Here is a 23,757-nt window from a genome sequence, read left to right as displayed (position 1 = left end):
GTCCTAAGCCTCTCTCTTCCCACCTCCCGCTCCTGTAAAAGGCCACGTGACTTGCAGAACAAGCCACTGTCCCTGATGGTGGCCCTCATTTGCTCTCAGCCTCCGCTAGCTGTCCCTAAATCTGTCTTTTAAAATACGATTCTTAGAATTACCCAGAGTATTTGTTTAAAATGCAGATTTCCAGGCAAAACCCAGTCCTATTAAATCAGAAGATGGAGGATGGGCCCAGGAATCTGCATTTAAGCACCTCCCAGTGGATTCTTTGGCACACAGATGTTTGAGCTAAAAGGTGAAGGATGTTTGAGCTAAAAGGTGAATGGAGAGGGGTGGGCCCACAGAATGGAGGGGCCTGAAGGCAGAGAGGCTCAGGCTCAGCTTGTGGGATTTGCAACACCTTCCATGATCCTTTTGTTATTGTTATTTTCTCATTAACAAAATCAAACATGTTCATGTAAAAATAAAAAACAAAAGGGAAAACAATGAAAAGGAAGTTTCCTCCCATCCCAGACACTCAGCCCCTTCCGCGGGGCTGCCACGGTTATTAATTTCTTGTGTTTCCAACCAGGAGTAGCCAAGACTGTCTGAGCACCTTCACCTGCCCGGCCTCCCCTATACCCCACCCCCGTGTCAAGGGACACGTTATCCACAGGGTGGGGTCTCGCTCATTTGGCTTCACACTGTGCCAGGGCCCCTGGGGATGGGGACAAGCCTTTGGGTCCCCAGCCCTGCGCCAGCCCCTGAGCATGAGGAGCCCTGGAGGGGTGGCGGCTTTGCAAGGGGAAGGGGAGAAATGAAAGCAGAGGGAGGGGGGTTGAGAAATGGGGAGAAGGAGCCAGAGGAGAGCAGTGGGGGGGGGGGGTCCCAGGGCCCTGTCCCTCTGTCCCTACCCCTGTGCCTTGCTGGGGGCAGCGTGGCTGGGGCTAGTCAGTTTCCAGCAGTGAAACTGACCAGAGTTAACCTCACTGGCTTGTCTTCCCTTTGCGCCCAGGCCCCTCCCAGAGGCCTCTTTCCTGGCACAGGTGTTACACTTCTAGCTCCATTTTAGCCTATAAACTGGTAACAATCAAATGCCTGGCCTATGACCTGGGCCAAGGGGCCAAGTTCCTAGTTACCTTTGCTTCCCAAGGCCCTGCCAGAAACCCCCAGCCCAGGACGGGACCACACTGGGCTGAGGGCCCTTCCCCCCCTCTCCATCCAAGCCCACATCTAGGCCAGTGCTTGGCTTGGGGCCAGCGTTAATTACAAGGTCAAGGTCAAACAGCCCCTCACTGTAGCAGGGATCATCACCTGTGACTCTCCACCTCAGGGCTGCCTCTGGCCCGCTCAGTCCGTACAAGGGGCAGGCCAGCAGTGCTAGGAGCTGGTGTCCCCTGGCACAGGCCTCAGCCACGCTGGGTGGGCAGGGCAGCTCTGGGACAGGACCTACCCTATTCCCAGGGGCCCCGGTGATCTCCACCTGCTTGATGACATGCCCAGCTCCTTCCTGGGGTCACTTCCCAAATAAACTACTTGTGCTAAAACCCTGGTCTTGGGGTCACCTCCTGGAGGAACCCACTCTCAGACAGTCCATGACCTTGAGGAACTTACAGAAAGGAGGTTTGCTCAAGCTCACGCTTGAGGGGACAGTGGAGGTGCCCTCACTGCCAGAGCTGCATCTGGGGTCCCGCCACTGTGCAGACACCCCGCTGTGTCTGTCACAACTAAAGATGAGAGCGGTGACCCAGTGATATTCTTCTTGGCACTTTCACTGGAGAAAAACTCACCCAGACAGAGGAGGGCAGGACGAGGCTGTTTCTATCAGTAAAGGAACGGAGGGAGGGACCTTCTGGGGCCATTTGCCAGAGGGGCAGCCTAGGGCGCGGGGTCGTGATACATGGAACGCAGGCAGGTAGCTTTTAAAACGCAGCCCTGCCTCAGGCTCGGGACAGCCAGGCAGGACTCTGGGCCCAGAGCCAAGCCCTTAAGACCCCGTGGAGGGATCTACCCATGCCAGCCTCTGCCCGAGAGCTCCCCTGGGGCAGCAGCCTGCGTCCTATCTGCCTGGGCCTGGCTCTCGTGCAGAAGGAACCTGGCTCTCATGTCACTCACTGCTGCAACCAAGGGTCTGCCACAGACCCACAAGTTCACCCTAAGCAGCACGCCCTCTCAGGCACACTCTGGACCGTGGTGTTGGGCAGGGAAGGGGAGGGGTATTTTTTGCTCAATGGTGTCTGATCTACAGCAAGAAGTAGGTCTGGGAGGATCATGGTGAGCGGAGTGCGATTCGCCGGGTCTCACCCCTGCCCAGAATGCAGGAACCAGCTTTACACAAGGTGCTATCAAAGCCAGAGGTGCCCACCAGGGACATGAGCTTTTCAGGCACAAGCTCCTCCTCCCTCTCACCCAGCCCACACGTGTGCACCTACACACACCAACACTCACCCTCGCCAAAGACTCGAAATGTTCTACTGCCTTGCCACTCAAGGTGTGGCCCCAGGACCAGCACCGCTGGCACCACCCTGACCTCTAGAAATGCAAGAGCTTAGCCCCACCCAGACTGGCTACATCAGAACGTGCATTTTAAGAAGATCCGACGCGATCTGGATACACACTCTAGTGTGACATGTGCTGTGAAAGGCTGCAGCCCCACACCTGAAACACAGTTCAAAGAACCTCCACATACTCACCCTGAAAATATCTACTTAGTGCCTGGCCCTCAACGGTATTCAATAAATGATTCCCAATCGAGGGCTACCATGTAAGGTTGTACAGGTTGCTCACTGCACAAAGGTATTCCCCACATGTACACACCTGAGCTTATGAGTCGGGGCTCCTGTTCCACTCTTCAATCCACATGCTCTGGCTCAGAGCTGAGTCTTACCAGGGAAGGGGTGGATGCCTTTGCCAACTCAGGCCTGCAAGTCTGAATTCACCCAGAGGGCACCGTTTTCTAATTATAATGAAGACCCACTGAACGGACGGACCCGAATGATCTCACCTGAGTTCTCATGATGGCCTTGATGGCTGCTTCAAACTCCTCTGAGTTGTTGTAGTCAACAGTCCACACGTGGGGCTTGCCAATGAAGTTCTCCGCATAGGGATGCTGGGAGAACACCTGGCCGGGGCACAGAGACAGCTGTTCCCTGTGCCTGAGGCTGGGCTGGGCCGGGCCGAAGGCAGCTGCCCCGCCCACATCCCACCTCTGCCTTTGCCCCGTCCTCAGCCTCCCTCCTCCAGGAGCTGCAGGGGCTCTGTCCTGGACCCTCCCGATCCGGTGGCATTCTCCCACTCACCTCTCTGGAGGTGGGCTTGCCCCGGAAGAACTCGTGGTTGAGGGAACTGTGGGGCGGGCTGAAGCGGGACTGCAGGAAGACGCAGCCATTGGCGATGGCCTCCAGGGGCGCGGGGCCCTCGTAGGGGAAGCCGAACCCTATGAAGAGCTGAAGAAGGGGGCACAGTGGTCAGGGGAGGCGGGGCCGCCACTGCCCAGGAATCCCAGGACACCAGGGACAAGGTTAGGGGCTGGGAATTCACAGGAGGCCGCTGGGCCAGTAAAGACAGCCTAGACCCTTTTGTGCCCTGGGCAAGCGCCTCTCCTCTCTGGGCCTCGGTTTCCACATTTGTGAAATACGGGACCGACTGGATGTTATCCATGGTCCCTTCCTGCTCTGGCAGGCTACGGTTCTGGGGTGGGAAAGGGAAGAGCAATGGTTTCAAGCCTAGAAGGCTACAGACCCACACCTGCAACAACCCCAAAGAACTTCCCTCACTTATCCTAAAAACATTTACGCAGCCCATAACTTGTGCTGGCAGCACTCACAGGGCTGGCCCCGAGAAGGCGGATAATAAATGATTCTCAATCTAGGGCTGCTATGTGAGGTTGTGCATGTTGTTCACTGTACAAAGGCATTCCCCACCCCCAACACAAACACACACACACACATCCAAGAGGTCTGAGGAAAGAAGTTATGAGGAAACCAGGAGCAGGCTTGGAAGCTGGCTGGAGACCCTCCCAGCCTTCGCTGATACTGCAGGACCCAGCAGTGGGTTATGCCCACTGTGCCAGTGGCTGCTCAGAGATACAGCTCAGGGACGCCCAGAAGCAGTCGGTCAGGACTGCCCAACACAACTCCAGCCAGGACCCTGCCCTCAGCCTCAGTGGCTCTGAGAGCTAGGCCTGGCCCCATCAGACTGGACTGCTACTGAAAGGGGCCAGGTGGGCAGCCCACCCCCTGCCCCATCACTGAGCCATGGCTCTGCCAGCCCTGCCAGGTCCCTCTCACTGCAGGGCCTCCTCTGCCTGGTGGGCACCCCCATCTCTGCCCCTGGGTGCTGGCCGGCCCCCGGGAGGACCAACATGGGACTCAGGGCAGCAGAGCATGCTGGGGTATGCCCACGCGTGGAAAGACCCACAAGCGGTGGAAGCAGCCTGGCATCCGTGGGCAGGAGGGGGAGAGCATGGAGCGGGGAAGGGGCTCACTTTGGCCTTGCGCAGCAGCTGCTGGAACTCGGGCTGCGGCAGGAGGCCGTGGTTCTTCACGAAGGCCGGGACCTCGGGGGGCCGCTGACTCTCGTAGTACACGGTGCCGTGGACCTCCATGTACTTGCTCAGGATGCCCAGGAACTTCTCCTTCCCCTGCAAGAAGGGGAGGGAGATGGGAGCCGCACCCGTCATGGAAGACAGAGTCAGCAAAGGACATGCCCTTGGCCCTGAGGTCAGAAGATGTGGGGTGGGTCTCAGGTTGGCCATTAACTAGCTGTGGGACCTGGGGCTAGGCTCTGCTCCTCTCTGACCCTCCATCTCTTCATCTGTGAGTTGTGAGTTGTGGAGATTGGACTAGAACAGAGGCTTCAGGATTACTTTCAGCCACAGAACTGTTTTCTTTCCAAAGAAACCCTACGGGACCAACATTTAAATGGACCCAGGTGGAGCCACTTGGCCTCCCCTGAACCGCTAATGACCTCTGAGTACCTCTGAGGAGTTGTGGAGCTCTCTGGAGCCTAGATCATCCACCCATCCCTCCCCCATCCCTCCATCCACCTCCCTCCCTCATTCCTCCATCCACCCATCCACATATCCCTCTATCCCTCCACACATCTCCCCGTCCACCCATCCACCCATCCATCCATCCCGTCCATCCATCCCTCTTTCCATCCCAAGAAGAGGAACCCTATGGAAACTCATATTTTGGCTGGAACTCAGAGGAATTAAACCCTGGAAAAGAGGGTGGAACAGAACTAGACCAGCTATTGCAGGACTTGAATTCACTTTAAATCATCTCAGCCGCTATATTGATTATGGTAACCCAGGATTGCCAGAGCCCCCAGCTATAAGCTAAGAGTAAATGTAAATGCTTTCATGAAGAAAACAGTGTCATCCTTGACCTCAAATTATTTCTATAATTTTTCATATTCATTTTCCAGAACTCAAAAAGAAAAAAGTAACCAACGAAATCCTAGTCAAAATCCCAGCAGGTTTTTTTTTTTGTTGTTGTTGTTGTTGTAGAAACTGACAAGCTAATTCTAAAGTGCATTTGGAAATGCAAAGGATCTAGAATAGACAAAACAACCGGAAAAAGAACAAAGTTAGCAGATTTATATCACCTGATTTCAAGACTTACTATAACGCTGCAGTAATCAAGACAGCACAGTATTGGCGTCAAGATAGACAAATAGATCAATGGGACAGAACAGAGTCCAGAAATAGACACACACGTGTGGTCAATTGATTCTTGACGGAGGTGCACAAACATTGCAGTGGAGGACCAACAGTCCTTACAACAAATGGTCATGAAAGATTGGATATCCATACGCAAAAAAAGAAAGAACTTCAATCTATACTTCATATTCTATGAAAAGTTAATTCGAAATGGATCATAGACTGAAATGTAAAACCTAAAACCATAAAACTTACACAAGAAAACATAACAGAAAAATCTTTGTGAACTTGGGTTAGACAAAGGTTGCTTAGACACAGCACCAAAAGCACAATCCGTAAAAGAGAACACTGGACTTGATTAAAATTAAGAACTTTTACTCTTTGAAAGACACTGTTAAGAGAAGACAAGCCACAGACTGTGAGAAAATATTTGCCAAGCATGTATTTGATAAAAGGCTTGTATCCAGATTATATAAAGAACTCTAACAACTCACAGTAAGAAAATAACCCAGTTTTTTACATGGACAAAATTTTTTGAAAACACATTTCACCAAAAAAGATATCTGGAAGACAAGCACACAAAAATACCTAAAATACCTTCAACATCCTCCGTGATTAGGATACGAGAATTGGAACTCCAGTGAGATACCATTCCCCGCCTGCTACGGAGGCTAGAATGCAAAAGACTGACCACACCCAGCATGGATGAGTTGGTAAAGGACCGTGAACTCTCACACATTGCTGGTCCAACTGTAAAACGCAGTAATCCCTTTTCTTAAAAAAGTTAAACGCATTTCCACAACATGACCCGGCTGTTCTACTCCTGCGCATTCACCAAGGGAAATGAAAGCACACGCCCGCACAAAACTTTCTACATGAACCTAGAAAAGCTCATCAAGGCTCCCTGAGTCGCGGTTTATCTGTGGGTTGCCACCTGGGGTTGGGAAGCTACGCCTTGGCTCACCCACAAGATGCTCCGAGGGCCTGGAATGTTCCCTCCAGTGGTGAGGACAGGTTTGCCCTGGACCTTAACCAGCTGCCTCTCCCTCCCTGCTGTGTTCCCTCTGTCCCCCACCCCACACCCTGGGACAACACTCTAATAAAACAGCATGGAAGTCCTAGCCTCAGGCCGCACTTCCTGGGGAAGCTGGAATGAGACAGGCCTGCTGAGCACAAAAATGACCGAACACCTCGCCCGGCTCTGCTCCTGCTCCCCATAAAGATGATGAATGACCCCCCCTTCTCCCTCCTCTGCCTCTCTGCCACCTGGTCCCCTGAACTCCGGGTGGCCCTTGTCCCAGGATGCTGCTCTTGTTTTTGTCTCCGTCCGGCCACCTCTGACTGCCTTCAGTTACAAACACCAGAGCAAAGTTGTCTTTTTCTGGAAGCAGCTTCTTTGAGGTCTGTTGCTGAACAGAGTTGCTCCGGGCTACCACAGAAGTTCCCAGGCCAGAGATAAAACCTTTCTCTTCCCAGACTTCCTACCCTCTCATTCTCTCGGGGCCGTTTCTTAACAGGGTTTTCTGGTAAAAGCAGACACCCTGTTCCATTATCCTCCAACCCTATCCCCTTCCCCACGCCCGGGGCACAGGGCTTCCTGGGCCTCCCGGGCAGCTGTGGCGATGGGCATCGGTGAGCACCACCTCCCAGCACCCCTGCACCCTGCGGTGAGCTCCGATATCTCAGTAGAGGTCTTGGACCTTTGTTCCTGCCACCAAGGCTGCTCTCTGCCACTCTCCAAGGCGCGTGACCCTGGGGAGCTACGCAGAGTCGGGCCTGGGCGTCCGGCTCTGGACCTGCACGGACGGAGGCTGGAATGCCAGCTCTGACTCACTCGCTGTGGGCTTGCCCACGCACCCAGCCTTGGCGTCCTCGTTTGTGGGTGTGATCGCGTGTGGTGTGACGATTACAAGGGGAAAGGCGTGTGTGCACTTAGCACAGTGCCTGGCACATAGCAGCGCGGACTGTGAGGTGTCCCCCAGTCTCCTCTCCTCTTCTCAGTCACAGGACCCAGAAGCGAGCTGGGCACAGCTGAGCTGCGCTGCCTGGAATAGCCACGTCCCAGCGCCCTCATATGACTGAGACAGAGCCGGCAACAGCCTGGGAGAGAAAATGGCCCCAGATGCTGTGCCCAGCTCTGTCCCCCTTCTCCTTGCTGGCTGGAATGCAGATGTAATGACTTAAATGACGGTGGCCGTCTGGAACACTGTGGCCAGACGCGGGTAGGAACTAACGTGGCAGGTCAGCAGGGCAGGACAACCCTGCGAGCTCCGCACCAGCCCCGGAGGGGCCACCTCCGGAATTTGCAAGCAGGAAGAAAAACACACTTCCACCTTGTTGGAGTCACGATTATTTTGAGTTTGCCTACGACAGCTGGACCTAATGCTAGCCAGGACAGCTGTAAGATTCATGAGATTCGATGACCACGCGCCAGGCTTGCCACAGGGTACAGACACCACCCAGTACACGCTTCCCACCACCAGCATGTTTACTAGGACCTTGACCTCGTGCCACCTGCCTCATGCCAACGACCCGTCCTGCTCTGGTCCCGCTCAGCCCTGGGAGCTGCCCTGTGGCCAAGTGGGACCTCAACCAACAGGGTCCTGCCTGCCCCTCACAGAGGAACCCAGGGAAGACTGTGCCTTGGACCCAGCTGTCCCCACCACCCTCCTCCTCCCCACCTTGGTTCATTCACAGGAGCCACAAACCCCAGAGAGCCCGAAGTAGGGGGAACATGGCCAGGGGAGCCCCCCGGGTGGTTGCTGGGGAGGGGCGGGGAGGGGGAGGTCCAGGGAGCCCATGGCAAACACGTTCCATACCTGGAGCTGCCTCGTGGCCAAGGAGAGCGCAGGGAACAGAGGAGAGAGAGCAGGTTAGTGACCGGTTAGCAGGCAACACCCCACGCAGGCAGCTCTCAGGGCCCCCAGCCCCGAAGATGGGCTTCTAATCGCTAAGCCCTGCCTGCCCCCCTCTGTCCCTCACCCCCCAGAAGCCCCAGTCCTGGCTAAGCCCCTCTTGCTAGGCTGGCATTGTTTACTGATTGATCCTTGCCAGGGTGGAGGGTTTATTCAGAGTCCTCCCTTAAGTCATCACTTGAGTTGACTGCAGATCTGGGGCGAGAGGGGACAAGCCATCAGCCCCCAGGCTGGGTGTCTCCAAATGGCAGTTAGGGAACTTTTTCCGGAACCATTAGTGGGAGACATTTCCCACCACCCATTGCTGGGGGCTGCCGAGGGAGCCGCACCCCGGAAGGGCCAGGGCGTGGGCGGCCACACTCACCTTCCAGATACTGGCCTCCTTGCCGTACACCACGGCCATGTTGCTGGCCTTGCCGCCTTTGATGAGCTGCTTCTCCGTCTCGTTGAGCTCCTCGGACACGAAGCCCATGAAGGAGTTGTCCGGCGTGTGAGCTGCAGCCCGACATGCGGAAGGGGAGGGGGTTACCGAACAGCTAGGGACACACCCCGGGTCCCCCTGAACTGGCCCATCCAAGGGGCCCCCGTGTGGGGGTGGGAGATAGGGGTCTGGTGGGGAGAAAGTGTCCTTTCCCAGAGACCATCACAAAGCTCGGAGCAGAAGGAAACCCAAGAGGGCATCTCGTCCCCCAGCTTGTTTTCAGATAAGGAGGCTGAGGCCCAGGGCCCCGGTGGCCCAGTCAGGACTCTGCCCCCTCATGGCCCCTGGGCCCCAAGCTTCGGCTGTACCTGCCGCTCTGCTCTTCTCCCCCTCCATATGCACCTGTCACAGAGCCCGTCATCGGGGGAGGGATGTTTTCCATCTTCCCCACCCTGCACCCTGGCCTGGGCCACCGTCCCCTCTCGCCTGGAGACGGCTGCCCCTGTCCCCGTGGCTCTCTTGGGCTAGTCCTGTCTCCCGAGCGCTCCTTCCAAATCTAGGTCCTGTCAGGTCCCTCCCCTGCACAAAACCCGCAGGCTGAGTCCCTACCACCATCTCCAGGCCCTGCCCAACTTTCCGCCCACCGACCTCTGCCCACGGCCCACCCAGACCCCTGCTTCCACGCAGGTCTCTCCCGACCCGGTCACTTGCTGTCCCCTTGCCTGCTTTATGTTTCGTCGCAGCACTCACTGACCAGATGTTAAATTATATATTTATTTGTTCATTTACAATTGTCAGGACACAAGCCCCCTGAGGGCAGCAGCTCTCTTCACTTCTGTGTCCCCTGCACCTGACACAGAGCCTGGGCCGGTCAAACGAGACATCTTCCCTTCCGCACCTCTGAGCTTTCGCCCCTGCTGTTCCCTCCGCACCTCTGAGCTTTCGCCCCTGCCGTTCCCTCCGCCTGGGCTGCCCTCCTGCCTTTTCTTGGTGAGAAAATCCTATTCAGCCTTCCCGGCCCCACTCACACATCACCTCCTCCGAGAAGCCCTCCCTAGGCCCACGTGCCTCCCTCTGTGGCCCCATCTGCAGTGGTTGGGTCTCTGTCAGAGCACAGACCACACTGGACTCCTCACCCCCAGAGCCCCACACGCCAGGGCGGGGAATGCGTTTAATCCCGTGCTCCAATTCGGGGGGCCATGCTGGGAGCACCGTGACCGATTAGCTCTGTGTGCCAGGGAGGGTGGCAGGTAGCGTAAGAGCCGTCCTTCTGCAGAGCACACGATCCCCCCCTTCTGTGCGCTGGGATCTTGAATAAAACGTTTATTGAATCCAATTATATTTAATCTGCCTTCCCGGTGGAAGAGGCTACGGTGAGAGAGGAGATTGGTGGCAGCCGCATTATCCTTGATTTCCTGGAACAGTCTGATTCCAAATACCCTGTTTCTTCATTTCAGATGCACATTTTCTACATTTTTAACATTTCCAAAATTGGGATGTGTGTTTTAATCAAATGTATAGTTGTTTTGGTTTTTTTTGGTTTTTTTTTTTGAGACAGAGTCTCTCTCGTTGCCCCAGGTAGAGTGCCATGGTGTCATCATAGCTCACAGCAACCTCAAACTCCTGGGCTCAAGCGATCCTTCTGCCTCAGCCTCCCAAGTAACTGGGACTACAGGTGCAAACCACCATGCCCGGCTAATTTTTCTATTTTTAGTAGAGACGGGGTTTCGCTTTTGCTCAGGCTGGTCTCGAACTCCTGAGCTCAAGCGACCTCCCAGAGTGCTAGGTTTACAGGCATGAGCCACCCCACCAAGACAAATATACAGATTTAACGTGGTATTTCTACCCACCTCTCATGGCCCACAAAACGTTATGATCCGTATCTGGTGCATCTTAGGAGAGATGATGGTTTCCTGTCCAAGTGGCCCTGAAAGCTCACGGATTCTTGTGTCTGAAAATCTGACCACCGTATGAATGGGCCTTTACAGGTTGCGGAAAAAAACGATCTCTCCCCTAGAGCTTTGGGGGCCTAACGAGGGGCCAGGAAGGCCTGGAGTTCTTCCTGCAGTGGTCGGGGTCAGGACAGCGCTCCTGTCTCAGGAGGCTCTGTCCAAGCTGGCCCTGTTTGCCGACAGCACCCGTCCCCTCTCCCCGACTCTGGCTCCTGCTGGGGCTGTCACCTGGCCTCTCCCCCTGCCTGCCTGTCCCAGTCTCTGAAGCTAAAGAATCCTTCACTCAACTGCCCTTCATTCTACTCCTCTCCCCTGCCCCCCACCAGAAGGGACAGATTTAGAATACAATTAGCTAAGCCAGTGGGAGGGAGACAGGGAAGTAATGCAACCAATTAAAATAACAGAGGCCATTAAGCAAAGAGCTCCTGGGGGCAGAGCCAGGGTAAGGCCAAGAGCAGCCAGCCCCCCGTTAGCTCACTGGGGAATCGGCCAGATGGGAAACACTCCCTCCTGGGCTCTGTGCATCACAGAACTGCCAGGCGCCCTCCTCCTTTCTGTCCACCCTGTCTGCGATTTCTCCAATCGATTAACATTTTCTGAGGCCCTAGGTTGGCTCCAGAAGGAGTAAGATAAATCAGTTAGCGGCCCCTTTTTGAGTAGTTCATAATCTATCAGGGGAAAGGAATGTATAAGCAAATAACTCTTCAATATATGCTTTTACAGAGTCAGGCATAAATTATAAAAGTAAAAGCAAAGAGGCCAGACCTTCTGCCTAGAATAGGAGATGAGGAAATCAGTGAAAGTGATGGTAAAAAGAGGAGACATTTGACTTGGGGGTTTTGGAGGATGAGTAGGAGTTTGCCAGGTCCAGTGGGCTCCACTCCGGGATAAGTCCCCATTTTCTCAGTGCAGACTATGGCAGAAGCCTCTTCGGCTACCCTCCTGCACTGGCACCCCCGGCCATCCTCGCTCTGCCAGGACAATGCACCTCAATAAGGATTCATCTCCGTGACGTTCAAGAATGTCAAGAACCGACAGTAGGTCTCAAATGTGAACTCAGGCATCTGAGTTCCCCTCCAGAAATCTGCTCCCTGTGTCACTCTAATTGCTCTTCACCTGAGAGGACAATGAGAAATCTCATATCACCTTGAAAGGGCCCTTGCGGAAGGAGCCTGGGCCCCACAGAGCTGTGTGACCTCAGGTGGGCCGCTCTACCTCTCTGGGCCTCCGTTTTCTCATCTGGACCACGTGGGCTCCAGGCACTTTCCCACCTTCCTAACCTTCTGGAATTTAATCAAGCCATTAGTTATTTATTCAAAAATCACATTTGCTCCTAATACAGCCCAGACTCTAGAGAATAAAGAAAAAAGGAAGCTCTGAGCACCCAGAAGGGCTGCTGCGAGTTTGATGGGCTAAATAAAGATCACACACTTCACTTATCCTAAGTCCCTCGGGACTTTGCTCAGAACCCATTTTGCTCTTAAGTTAGACACAGCCCTAACAAGGGTGCTTCTCCGGCTTTCTGGCCCAGAGCCCTCAGAGAGCGCCTGTGAGGTGCTGCGGGAGGCACATGTACTGACAGTAATTAAAAGTGACAGCCGAGAGCCGCCCCACAAGGAGGAAAAGAAGGGGGCCCGGCTCCGCACACCTCTGCTGTCTCGCAGGGGCGCGGGATCGAGACCCCACCCTGAGTTGTCCAGGATAGGCTAAATTATTTCCAGTGTGCTGCATTCAGGAGGGTTGGTCGGTGTGTGTATGGGTTTTAGAGTCTCATTCTAAAAAACTAAAGCTCAGCTCTGGTCACGTCCCCTGCCCCAAGCCCTCCGCCCGCGGATCCCCACTGAGGGCTCGGTGCACTTGCACCTCGCTGCCCGCTGTCCCCAGTGGTGGAGCCTGACGCGGCTCTAGTGTTTCCAGAGTCTCCGGCTCTGTCCAGCCGTCTTCCCTACACCTGTTCCCTCCACGGGAAAGGCCTGCCCACCTGCCCCCCGCCACCCACGGACGTGCTCCAGCCCCTCGGGGAGGCCCCTGAATCCCTTCGTTCCACAGCCGCGCGCTCAGCTGCGTTCCTGGAAGGTGAAGGCCACGTCTTCTGGCATTGGGTAGGTCACCCCGCCCAGGACACCCCTCTGTGCTTCCTGCTCCCCAAAGCCCACACACTTGCTGAAAGGAGAAGGCGACTGAGTGGGTCCCAGTCCGCCCACCGGCACAGGAAGGAAGGAGAGGGAGGGACGTGACCCTGCCTCCTCTGAGCACCCCAAGGCTCCCTTCCCCCCGCCCTGCCGGGCACTCACGGAACATGGTCATGAACTGCTTGGGGTTGAGGTTCCAGTAGCCCCAGTTGGTCCGGTAGCCGTGCAGCGTGGCGTACTCCTCGTGGTTGTACGCGGGTTCTGTCCCGAAGGTGTCGATGACCCGGATTCGGCACCTGTCCCCCAGGACCAGGAACCAGGGTCAGCAACCTCCCTGTGTGTCCCTGGGTGGAGGCTGTAACCGTGCAGTGGCCGGGGCGGACGCTGCTTCCTGACCACAGGCAAGGGCCTTCTCTGCCTCAGCTTCCCCCCTGCCCAGTGGGAATGACAACAGCCCGCTTGTTTCAGGGCTACAGGGGGCTCTTGGCCCGTGGTCCATGGCCAGTGCTCAGGGACCGTGGGCCATTACCACCACCTGGAGGAGCCTAGGGAGGGGGGCGCTGCTTGGAGTGGGGGGTCCCTCCCCGCTGTCCCCAGGGTCACCTATACTCCTGGGTGGGGAGTCCACAGCTCCTCTGCTCAGGAGCTGACACCCCTGACGTGCCTGGCCTGTCGGGACGGGTGCAGGAAGGCCACTGCCTGCAGGGCTGTCTCTGGGGAGGCCGTGGCTCCTCTGCAAGGCAGGGGCAGACTTCCCAGCTGGGCAGGGGCCTCGCGGTCAAAGCCTAGAGGGGCCTTGTCCCTCTAGGATCAGCCAACCACGGGCCGGGGCAGCTCTGAGGCCACTCTGAATGGGCCGCAGCCCCGGAACCTGCCCCTCCGCCCAGCCCACCCGCAGGAAGGGGCAGGAAAGTGCTAAGACTCAGGCTCCTCCACAAGAGCTCCCTCACCCTGGCATCCCTCCTGGTGACCCAGAACTGTCTGCAGAGTGCTGAAGTCAGCACTGTTCCCCCCACCCCGCCCCCCACAAGGTGCTGGGGGAGGGAGGAGAGAGCGCCCAGTGCATAGAGAACGCGCATTAATAATAAAAGCAATAACACTGCCTGTCACTTTTTTCCCTAATAAAATCACACGGGATAGTCAATGGGACCAGAGCTCGCGTAATAAATAGCAGGGCGCTCGGTGCTAAATTAAACCCTGCGCCCGCTGGCTGCAGAGAGACAGGGAGCGATGGCCATGGCCTTCCTCCAGACCAAGGGGGGGTGGGTGGGGGAGGGAGGGGAATGCAGAGCCAGGCCCCCAGGTCCCCACGGCAGAGGTCACACCCTGCTCCTGCAATTCTTCTGCCCCCTCCACCTAGGCTACCTCTGACCCCTGCCCCCAGCCTCAGTGCAGCACAAGGGCAATGGAGCGACTCTTGGCGGTTTATTAATTATCATCAGAGCTGGCCGAGATGGAAGTGGCGGGGGGAGAGGAAGGGCAGAAGGCAGAACACAGGACAGTGCGTCCTCCCGCCCTGGGCCCAGCTGGCAGCCAGGACATGGGGCTGGGCGTGTGGCTGGGGGGCAGGGGCCACGTCACCACCCTCCTGCCGCGCTCTCACCGGTACTTCTTGAAGGAGAGCCCCATGTGCTGCTTCATCTGCTGCAGGCCATGGTAGTCCGTGTAGATGAGGTCAAAGGGCAGGGGCATGGTGAGCGGGCAGCTCCCCCGGCCTGGCGGCACCCCTAAGTTACTGAGAGAAGAGCCCTTCAGAGTCTGAGCCCAGAGAAACCACCATCCCAGCCAGCTACCCCAGTTCCCAGGATGAATGGGTCGGGGGGATGGGGCATCTGTGAAAGTGCAGTGAGCTCAGCACAGACTCTCGGGAAGGACCTGAGCAGGATGGTCCTGTACAGTCGTGCAGGTTTTTCACTGCACAAGAGAGTCCAGCAAGGGCCAAGAGGGACTAGAGCGGCCCGGGCTAGCTTGCCAAGCCCTGCACCTGGCCTGGGCTGCCTGTCAGGAGGAAGGGGCACCTTTTGTAACGGCCACAAATGTGCTTGCTGCAGAGCTGTGTCTGACCAGAGAGGGAGGCTTTATCTAACCTTCACAAATGCCATAAATGCGGGTGGCGGTCCTGTCTGTTTGTTTGTTTGGAGCTGAAGGGTCCCAAACCTCCTGGCCCAGAAGAGTATAATCCCACTCTGCCGAAAGGGGTCCTGCTACCCAGGGCTGACCCAGGCAGCGAGCTCCTGTAGACTCTGGTGACCTGCTCTGGCCACCGCACAGGCTTGGGAGTCCCTGGGACGGGGGAGGGGGGGATGGGCAGTGCCCTGCCACTGGCTGCGGGTCATTTCCACGCAGGTTTTCATCCAGGACAGGGTGGCCTCTGGTGACCTGGAAGACGCAGCTCGGCCAGAGTGGGGGTGCTGCCCCTCTGCTTCTTGCCGGAGCCTTTGGGGCATCTCGTCTCACTGGGGCCTGACAGGTATGGCCACAGCCTCGTAGCTTCCTCTAGAATCACATCTGCTCAGTGGCCTCTGGAGAAGGGCTCAAAGCCCCAGGTCCCAGCAACCACAGCTGCCTTTGCCCCGCGTCCCCTACGTCTGCAGGAACCAGCACCTCCTGCCAGCACCCTGCTTGGCCCGACAGCACAGCCTCTGTCCCTCCCTGCAGAGGGCGGAGGCACTGGGTCACTCATTCAGTAAGTCTGTACTGAGCCCCTGGCAGGTGGGGAGGGGGCACCTGCCCCAGGGCTGGCTCCTCCCACCTTCCTGTCCCCACCACTGCATCAGAGGAGGAAACGGGGGACTCAAAACTGACGCAGATCGGGGTCCGGCGCCTACTCCCCAAACACACCCCCCACCTACCCCCATCCTCACGTTCATTCTGTTTAACAAATGTTTCTTGAGCACCTGCTGGATGCCTGGCCCTGTGCCCTGCACTGGGGACACGGAGACACACTCACCGCCAGCAAGTCTCCCTTCCAGGGGCTGGCGGCGGGCAGGATGCATCCTGAGGGGTGTGACCCGCTGAGCGGGGGCACAGAGGGGCGAGGAGCAGGGCGCCCAGCAGAGAAAGCAGCAAGCCCAGCTTCATCTTCCTCTCTCAACAGCCCTCGGTGGGCAGAATGTGTCACCTATGGGGCTGCCATGCCCACCTGTGCTGCTGACCCAGAGGGGGAGGCACCGCGCCATCGGGCCCCCACCTCCCCGGGGTTTGTGGTTCAGATGCCAGGGCCAGAAGGGGTCCAAGAGACCTCCCAGCGAGCCCCTCCAGGGACCCACATGAGGAGCAAACTCAGCCCACAGAGGTGACAACTTTGACGAGGGCACCAGCTCATTAATGGCAGAGGGCCACGATTGATCTGTTCTCTGGGTTACGTCTCAGGCTCCTTGAAACCCCTCAAGCCAGGGGAAAAGGTCCCACCTTGAGGGCTCCAGCTCGCTTGGCCCACTCAGAAGCTGAGGAGGGGCCTGTGCACACTGTCCCCTCAGCGCACCGTCCAAAGTGACGCCTTTCCCACCATGCTTATGGTCACCTGCCGACAGGGCTGCGATGCCAAGAGGGCGGGGAGCCTCAGGACAGGGACGGAGCTGTCAGGGGCCGCCTGTGCCCTGCAGAGAAGGGTAGCGAGAGCAGGGGGGCTTTCTCCGTGCCAGCCCCCGGCGGCCAGTGTCCCCAGCCTCACTGACCTGTCCCCGCTATGCCAGAGCCTGTGTTGCTGAGCGTGGAGAGGGGAATGCTAAAATCCAATAACCGTTTCCTCCTCATTTCTTGTTTGTAAACTTAAAAATGGCCACGGGCTCCCCCCGCCCTCCACCCTTCCCACACGCCAAGCAGACAGGGCGCAGGGAGCTCCCGGCCAGGGCTTCCGCGGCGCCTCCGGCTCTTCTGCCGGACACTCGGAAAGCAACGGGCAGCGAGCACAGACCCCGGTCTGCAGCCGCGGCGCAAGGCGGCTCCGCCAGCCTGGAGCTACTTCATGAAATATTTGGTGGTATTTTTAAGAGTCGAGCACATTCTGCATTGTACTCCGCAGACACCGCGTGTGGTTCTCTCAGAAGCCCGGGCTCTCGCACCGCCAGTGCCCCCCGCCCCCCAGTGAAGCTGATGCCCCAGGAAGAAGCTCACTGTTGCCCTGGGGCTCCAGACAGCCCCTCTTCCTCACGTCCCCCCACTCGAGTGAGAGCCACAAACAAAAGGACAAAAAGCGGATTCCTCTATCCCTCCTTGCAGAGACAAGGGAGGGGGAGGCTGCTCCTCCCACATGGAATCGGGATCTGGTGAAATTAAGACAATTCTGAAAATCTAACTATAGGTGGGTCTCGGAGCTGCTCCCTGCACCGGTAACATGATTGCCTTTCCTGCATGTCCCTGGTCGGTTTCCAGGCAATGTGTCATCCGCGGTCCCAGGCGCTTCCTTCTGTTGCCCCATCACTGACCACACCCCTGACCCTGGCTGCAGATGCCAGGGCCACCAAGAGGGCAGACGGGTCAGAGCAAGCTGCCTTTCATCTTGGCCACTACCCTACCAGGTCAGACCCATTCTCGTCCTGTTCCCATCTTTACAGATTAGGAAACAGAGAAGCTTAGTAACTTACCCAGGATCACACAGCCAAGAAGGAGCAGAGCTGGGATCAGAATCTTTCTACAATGTCAACTTAGTCGCATCTTCCCGGGTTCTGTTCCTACTGGACCAGGACGTCAAGGACGCATCCTGGCCTAACTGCTGCTGGGGCACCAGCTGCTGCCCCCTGCACCACAGCCTGTGCCCCCGGGGTCTACAGCAGCCTCTCCTGGCCCCCTGGGTGCGTGGAGTGAAAAGGGAGGGGCCGAGGACTCTGCACTGACGGCTGAGCCCACCCTGTGCGGGGCCCACCCGGGCAGCCGGGCCCCGCTGCGATGAAACAACCCTAAACCTGAGCTTGGGGGGCGCCTTGCTGAGCAGTGGCTTCCCACACGCACACCCTGCTTGGCATGAAGTCAAAGTCTTGACGAAACCAGAAGAAAAGGGAAGAACATTAACGGAGGGGGAATAACGAAGCCACAGCATGATGGCAGCTGTCACCAGCATCCGGCTACAGTGAGACTTGACACCGCCTGTGCCCACCACACGGAGGCCAAGTGCAACAGAAGTCATCCTCACCAAACCCTCCTCGGTCCCACCACGCTTTCCACGAGATGGCGCCCTGCTGTGACGGGACCTGTTCCCGGGCCCAGAAGACTCCCTCACCCCCAGATCCCTGAGCAAACATCGCATCCTCCAGGAAGCCTTACCTGAGACGCCCCTGCGCTCCCTCCACACCTGGGACACACCTGGTGACTGTCCCGAGTCACCTCCTCCCAACCGGGGCCCCTTGAGGCCAATGTCAGGTCATCTTTAAAATTTCAGGGCCGGGGACAGAATCTGGCCCAATAAACGTCCGTCGTGTTCATGAAGGAATAAACACACCAACAGATCAGGCGAACCCCTTGCAAAGGATTGGTTTAAATGTTTAACGTTTGGTCAAGAAAAGTGTATCTGGAGAGAGAACGTGGGTGGGTGCAAGGAGCCCAGGGGTGAGGGTGTCATCGTGGTCCCTCAGGCTCCTGGTGCTTAGGTCACTGGCCTGCCCATCTGGGCTTGGGCGCAAGTGGCCCTCACATGACTGGAAAGGACACTGCAGTGGGAAGGAGGCAAGGGAGACAAACAGGCTCGAGACAGCAACATCCGCTTTCCAAGAGGAGTTAACGAGAAGCCCAGGGTCTCCCACCCCAGAAAACAAGGACTTTCAATTTGAGGGCAGGACTTCACCGGAGACAAGCGTCTGCAGCCGCCCGCTGCTCTTGTCCGAAGGAATCTGAGCTTCTCCCCGGGGAGAGCAGAGGGGGTCAGCCACAGCGAGACTGGGCTGCAGTTTTATCACTTGTAATTCAAGTTTACTTTATGGGCAATTTTACACCGAGTGGTTGGTTGGAGCAGTGACATGAATTGGAAACGCCGTCTCCCAGCGACCTTCAGCCAAAGGTGGCCAGGGAGGCTCGGCTGTACAATTCCACCTTTCCTGCTGACTCCTCAAAAGGCTCCTGCCCAGACGTTCTGTACTTCCAATGCCAAGTTCTCATTTCTCCCGGATCCTTGGCTCAGGACTGCTCAGCATCCCCCACGGATGGGGGAAGGGCAGGGCGGCTGGATCTCAGCAGCAGGAGGTCTCTGAAATGCCTCCACCGAGCCCCCCCTCCACCCACTGCCCCGTGCACAGTGCCCGGGAAGGGAATCGCCAAACTGGGTGGCCAGAATACATTTCTGCGTGTCCTCAGGCCGTGGGAGCCCAAACACCAGGATGAGACGAGTCGGGGCGGGTGATCCAGGGAAATGAGGCATTTCCACAGGTCCCCTGGCTATAGTCTGCCCAAATTCACCCACCCAGAAAAGCCACCCTCTAGGGGAGGGAGGGAGCAGAAGGGAGTTACTGTTCAAAGGGGACAGGTTTTCGATTTGCAAGAAGAGTTCTGGAGGTGGATGCTGGTGGTGGTGACACAACAATGTGAACGCACTTTGCCACCGAACTGTACTCTTCAAAATGGCTAAGATGGCAAATTTTATGTGCATCTAACTACAATTTAAAACAATAGCCAACCCATCCACAGTCCTGGCTCCCCTGCCCAGCACTCTGCCCCCCGAAAGGCGATGAGGTCTGTCTTCTCCAGCCGCGCCCCCCACACTCGCCTGGCACTTCCACAAACCACCTCGGGGCTCAGCAAATATCTGGGAGAGGATTGACTCAGTCACTCTGTGCTAAAAGATCAAAGAGTAGGATGGGTACATGGGATGAGGGAGGAGGAGAAAAAAAAATCCTACGCTCAACAGAAAAAACCTGCAGCAAGGAGTCAAAATGCTGAATTCTGGTGCGAGGAAAACATCCCCGGCAGGAGCTCCGCACGGGTTTGCTGGGTAGCCTTGCACAAGGCAGGGACACGTTCTGGTGTCACCTCTGCACGTGTGACATGTGCTCAGACCAGTCCACACAGTCTCTTCTCAGCTAAAAATTCTCCGGTGTTATTTCTCTGTGTGCCTTTGGCCTGTGGCTAGAAATAATCCCTCCAGGTAGTGCTCAAAGTCTGGGACAAACTATTCTCTCTCCTTCTCTGTGTGGGAAGGACCTAATTAGAAAGAATCCTTACAAAGTGCTCACAGATCTTTGGCGGCAGGTGCCGAGTGCACACGGGGTCTCCAGCTTCACTGGACACCACCTGTAAGGGGACACGTGGCAGGGGCAGCCTGGGTCTGTCTCCCCAGGGGCCTCAGGGCCCTCTGAACCCACCCAGCACCCACCCCCTGAGCGTCTCGGGCAGTGACCCGCTCTCTCCGGTGGCCCATGACCGGAGCAGACCCCTGTCTCCTCCCTGGAACACCGGGGGGCAGAAAGAAGAGACCCCGAGATTTAACTGGGCACCTAACGAGCCACTTTGGGAAGCAGAGGTCAGGATCGCTAATGAGGGAGGAATTACACTCCCGCAGCGTCTCCTCCTTGCCCGGGATGGGCCGACCTTCCTGTGCCCGACTGAAGCAGCCTCGCGATGCCCTCGTGACGGGCCCACCCTCTGCTTCCACCTCCTCAACAGGCAGGTGTCCTCGAATGTCCCAGCACATACCCTGGTGCCCTGGGAGGTCTAGGACCACAGCCGAGGAGGCCACCAGGTCCCCTCGGAGCCAGCGGCTCAGAGGAAAGGGGAGTCTAAAGGCAGATGGGAGCTCACGCCAGCAGCTCCTTAGCCAAAGCCACCGTGAAGCATGGGGTGGGGTCCAAAGGGGAAACTGAGGGAGCAGCACATCCCCCATACGAGGCGGCCCACACTGGGACTGTCATCCAAAGCCGACACTGTCTTCCCCAGTGATCTTTCCTAGGAAGAGTAGGGCCGCGGCTCCCAGGGGCCGGTGGAAACCGCAGACTCAGTCCGGCTGCAGCTGCAGGAAGAGGTGCAGGGATGGGAACTGGGCCCCGCTGCTCCCAGGCTGCTCCCCGGCTGCTCTCTTGCGATGGTCTCGGTTTATGTAACGAACGCCTGGAAATGCTGGGCCCCGATCGAGGCTTTTGATGGACAAGGTGGTTCCATGACTCCTGGTGGCCAGGCCAGCCGAGCGCCCACCCATGTGCCCCGCATGGGGCAGGCCTGGGCATCGCGGTTTTCTTTGTTCCTCAGGTGATTCTCTGCACCACAGTCTCTTGCCATCCTACCCAGTTCCACAAACCTTTGTTGAGATCCCACCTGTGCAGGGGGCTTGGGGTAAGACTCTGCTTTCAAGCCCATTAAAATAAGCCCTGGGGCGGGGGCGGTTTGGGCTGGAAGCAAAGACACAGCCTGCACCCTGGAGAGAGGGAAGAGGGGCCGGCTCCCAGGAGAGGCATCTCTCCCCCAAGGCCAGAGTCGCTCTGTGATTCCAGGGACAGCTAGAAGCAGTGCAGCGGGTATTTGTACCATCCTATGCTCCTGCCGGCTCCACCGGGAATAAAAATGCCCAGACCAGCTCTGCAGCCTGTCCCGAGAGCCACAGCATCGGGGTTTGACCCTCCCTGGGGGGTCACTTTCCAGAGTTCCTGATTGTTCCAAAAGCTCGTCCACTGCCCACCTCCCTCCTCGCCAGCCGACATTTTACAAGGGCGTCTCTTGGTCTGTACTTGGTGGAGGGAGAGCCCATGGCCCTGGGATTCGCAGAGGCCCTGATGCCTCCTCCCCGGGGACAAACCCACCTCCCTCGGGAGCATCCGGAAGCCAGCCCTTCTCCTCGGTTCCTGTCCGACTCTCCCCAAGTCCTCCCCACCCCACTTGGGTTGCGCGTGCAGCAGGCCAGAGCTGGGAAAGGCGACGTGGCCGCCGTTTAAGTCATGAGTACTGGCCAACGTTAAGACTTGGTCAGGGGCCTTGATCTGCAAGAACAGACACACGGTGGCTCCAGAGCGGCGTGGAGTGGGAGGTGGGGGCGGCCTTTGCAAGGGCTCGTGTCTCCTGGACCCCGAGGAAGGGAAGGGCAGGGACTGAGGCAGCCCCAGACCCCAGCAGCCGAGGTCTAAGAATTCCCACAGTGTTTGGCTACGATGATTGTGACCCTGCCACGCTCCCCACACCTGCTCCTTCTCTGTCTTCTTCCACCGCCCAACTCCAAATTCCTGGGGAAAGGTTCTGGTGGTCAGCCAGCTTGGGTCAGGTGTCTCAGCTAGGAGGGGTGGCTCATGTGTTCACTCCCTGCTCAGCCAGGGTCCCCAAGCAGGGAGAGCGTGCAGGGCCGGCCAAGGGGCACATTCCCCGCAGCACTATGGCCTCAGGGGCCTCTAACCAGAGGTGCACGTTGGGCAGGAGATTAGCTGTCTCCTCGGCACTGAAGGAAGGGGAAGGAACTAGGAGAGGGCAGCGGGGTGGGAGATTTGCAGTACAAATCAGTCATCTGCCTCTCGGAGTGGTCGGGGAGAAGAGCCAATACTGACCGAAGCCCGCCAAGTGCCAAGATGCTGTTCTTCCTTCCCTTTTCCTAATCTGTGTGCTTATTATTATGAAATATTTCAAGCAGCCAGAAAATTATAGAAAATAATATAATGATCTAATGGATACTACACTTCTACTTCCCAGCCTTGTCAAGTCTTAACATTTTACCATATTTGGTTCAAATCAATTTTGTTTTAAGGGACACACATTGCCAATCAGAGTGAAGCCCGAGGGGCGTGTTCCAGTCTTATCCACGCTCCTCATCCCCCCCCCACCGCCACTGCCTCCACCTTACTTCCTGCGTCCCCAACACACCCTGCTCTCTTCCCCGTCTCTCCTGTGAAGGGCAGAGGGGCTGTCCCTCCCCCTGGGGCCATCTCCTCGGGCCACTGTCCACGATGCTCTCTCCCTCATGCATCCTCAGCATTGTCTGGCCCCTTAGCACCAGCATTCAAACATGCTTGAAACCTTCCCATCGTAACAAACGAACAAGCACACCTTGCACTGTGGGCTGAACTGCGTCTCCCCAAAAGATGCTGCAGGCCCAACCACAGCACCTGTGAGCACGCGCTTATTTGGAAGCAGGGTCTTTGCACATATCATCAAGTCACGATGAGGTCATTAGGGTGGGCCCTAACCCAGACCACTGGCGTCCTCATGCAAAGAGGGGATTTGGAAACAGACACGCACAGAGGGAAGAGGATGTGAAGACAGAGAGAGAACATTGTGTACAAGGCCAGGGACGGCTGCGGCTACCGGAAGAGAGCGGGGAGCCCTGGAACAGGCTCTCCCTCGCAGCCTCGGAAGGAGGAGGATACATGTGTGTTGTTTAAGCCGCCCAGTTTATGGTCCTGTGAGAGACTCACACACCTGCTTGCGAGTCCACCACGCCCGGTCCCGCCCTTTTCCCGCTGCCCAACTCCTTGAAGCAGCACCAACACGCACAGCCACGGTTTCTCACAGCCCACAAATCCCCCGGAGTGGCTCTTTCCAGTGTCAACAGTGACTTCTATGTGGCCCAATTCTTGAGTCATTTCTCAGTTCCTTTCTTACTTAACTTTGTAATGGGCATTTGACATCACTGCACACACCATCCTTCTAGAAGCATCTTCCCACCTGCACCCATGACTCCATACCTTCCGGTTTTCCTCTCGGACACACGTTCGCCAGCACCTCTTCCTCCCCGGGGCCTGTGCGTGTTGGCGTTTCCCAGGCCTTTGCTGTCAGAGCCGTCTTCCCACCACTTGGCGAT

General features: G+C 57.0%; 1 protein-coding gene across 1 annotated transcript in view; it reads right to left on the bottom strand.

Annotated features, from left to right (window-relative positions):
- The window catches only part of MGAT5B (alpha-1,6-mannosylglycoprotein 6-beta-N-acetylglucosaminyltransferase B), a 63,826-nt gene that overhangs the window by 4,632 nt on the left and 35,437 nt on the right, over positions 1-23,757 (bottom strand). Inside the window, exons 9-15 of the mRNA XM_045569535.1 lie at positions 14,662-14,793; positions 13,221-13,354; positions 8,918-9,048; positions 8,458-8,463; positions 4,460-4,615; positions 3,273-3,419; positions 2,978-3,094 (exon numbers count right to left, since the gene is read on the bottom strand). Of these exons, the coding sequence (XP_045425491.1) occupies positions 2,978-3,094; positions 3,273-3,419; positions 4,460-4,615; positions 8,458-8,463; positions 8,918-9,048; positions 13,221-13,354; positions 14,662-14,793 (823 nt within the window). The remainder of the gene's footprint in view (positions 1-2,977; positions 3,095-3,272; positions 3,420-4,459; positions 4,616-8,457; positions 8,464-8,917; positions 9,049-13,220; positions 13,355-14,661; positions 14,794-23,757) is intronic.

This window comes from Lemur catta, chromosome 15 (assembly GCF_020740605.2).
Source record: "Lemur catta isolate mLemCat1 chromosome 15, mLemCat1.pri, whole genome shotgun sequence".
NCBI classification, from domain to species: Eukaryota; Metazoa; Chordata; class Mammalia; order Primates; family Lemuridae; genus Lemur; species Lemur catta.
Note: the sequence above shows the minus strand (reverse complement) of the source record. Positions and strands in the feature narration are given on the sequence as shown.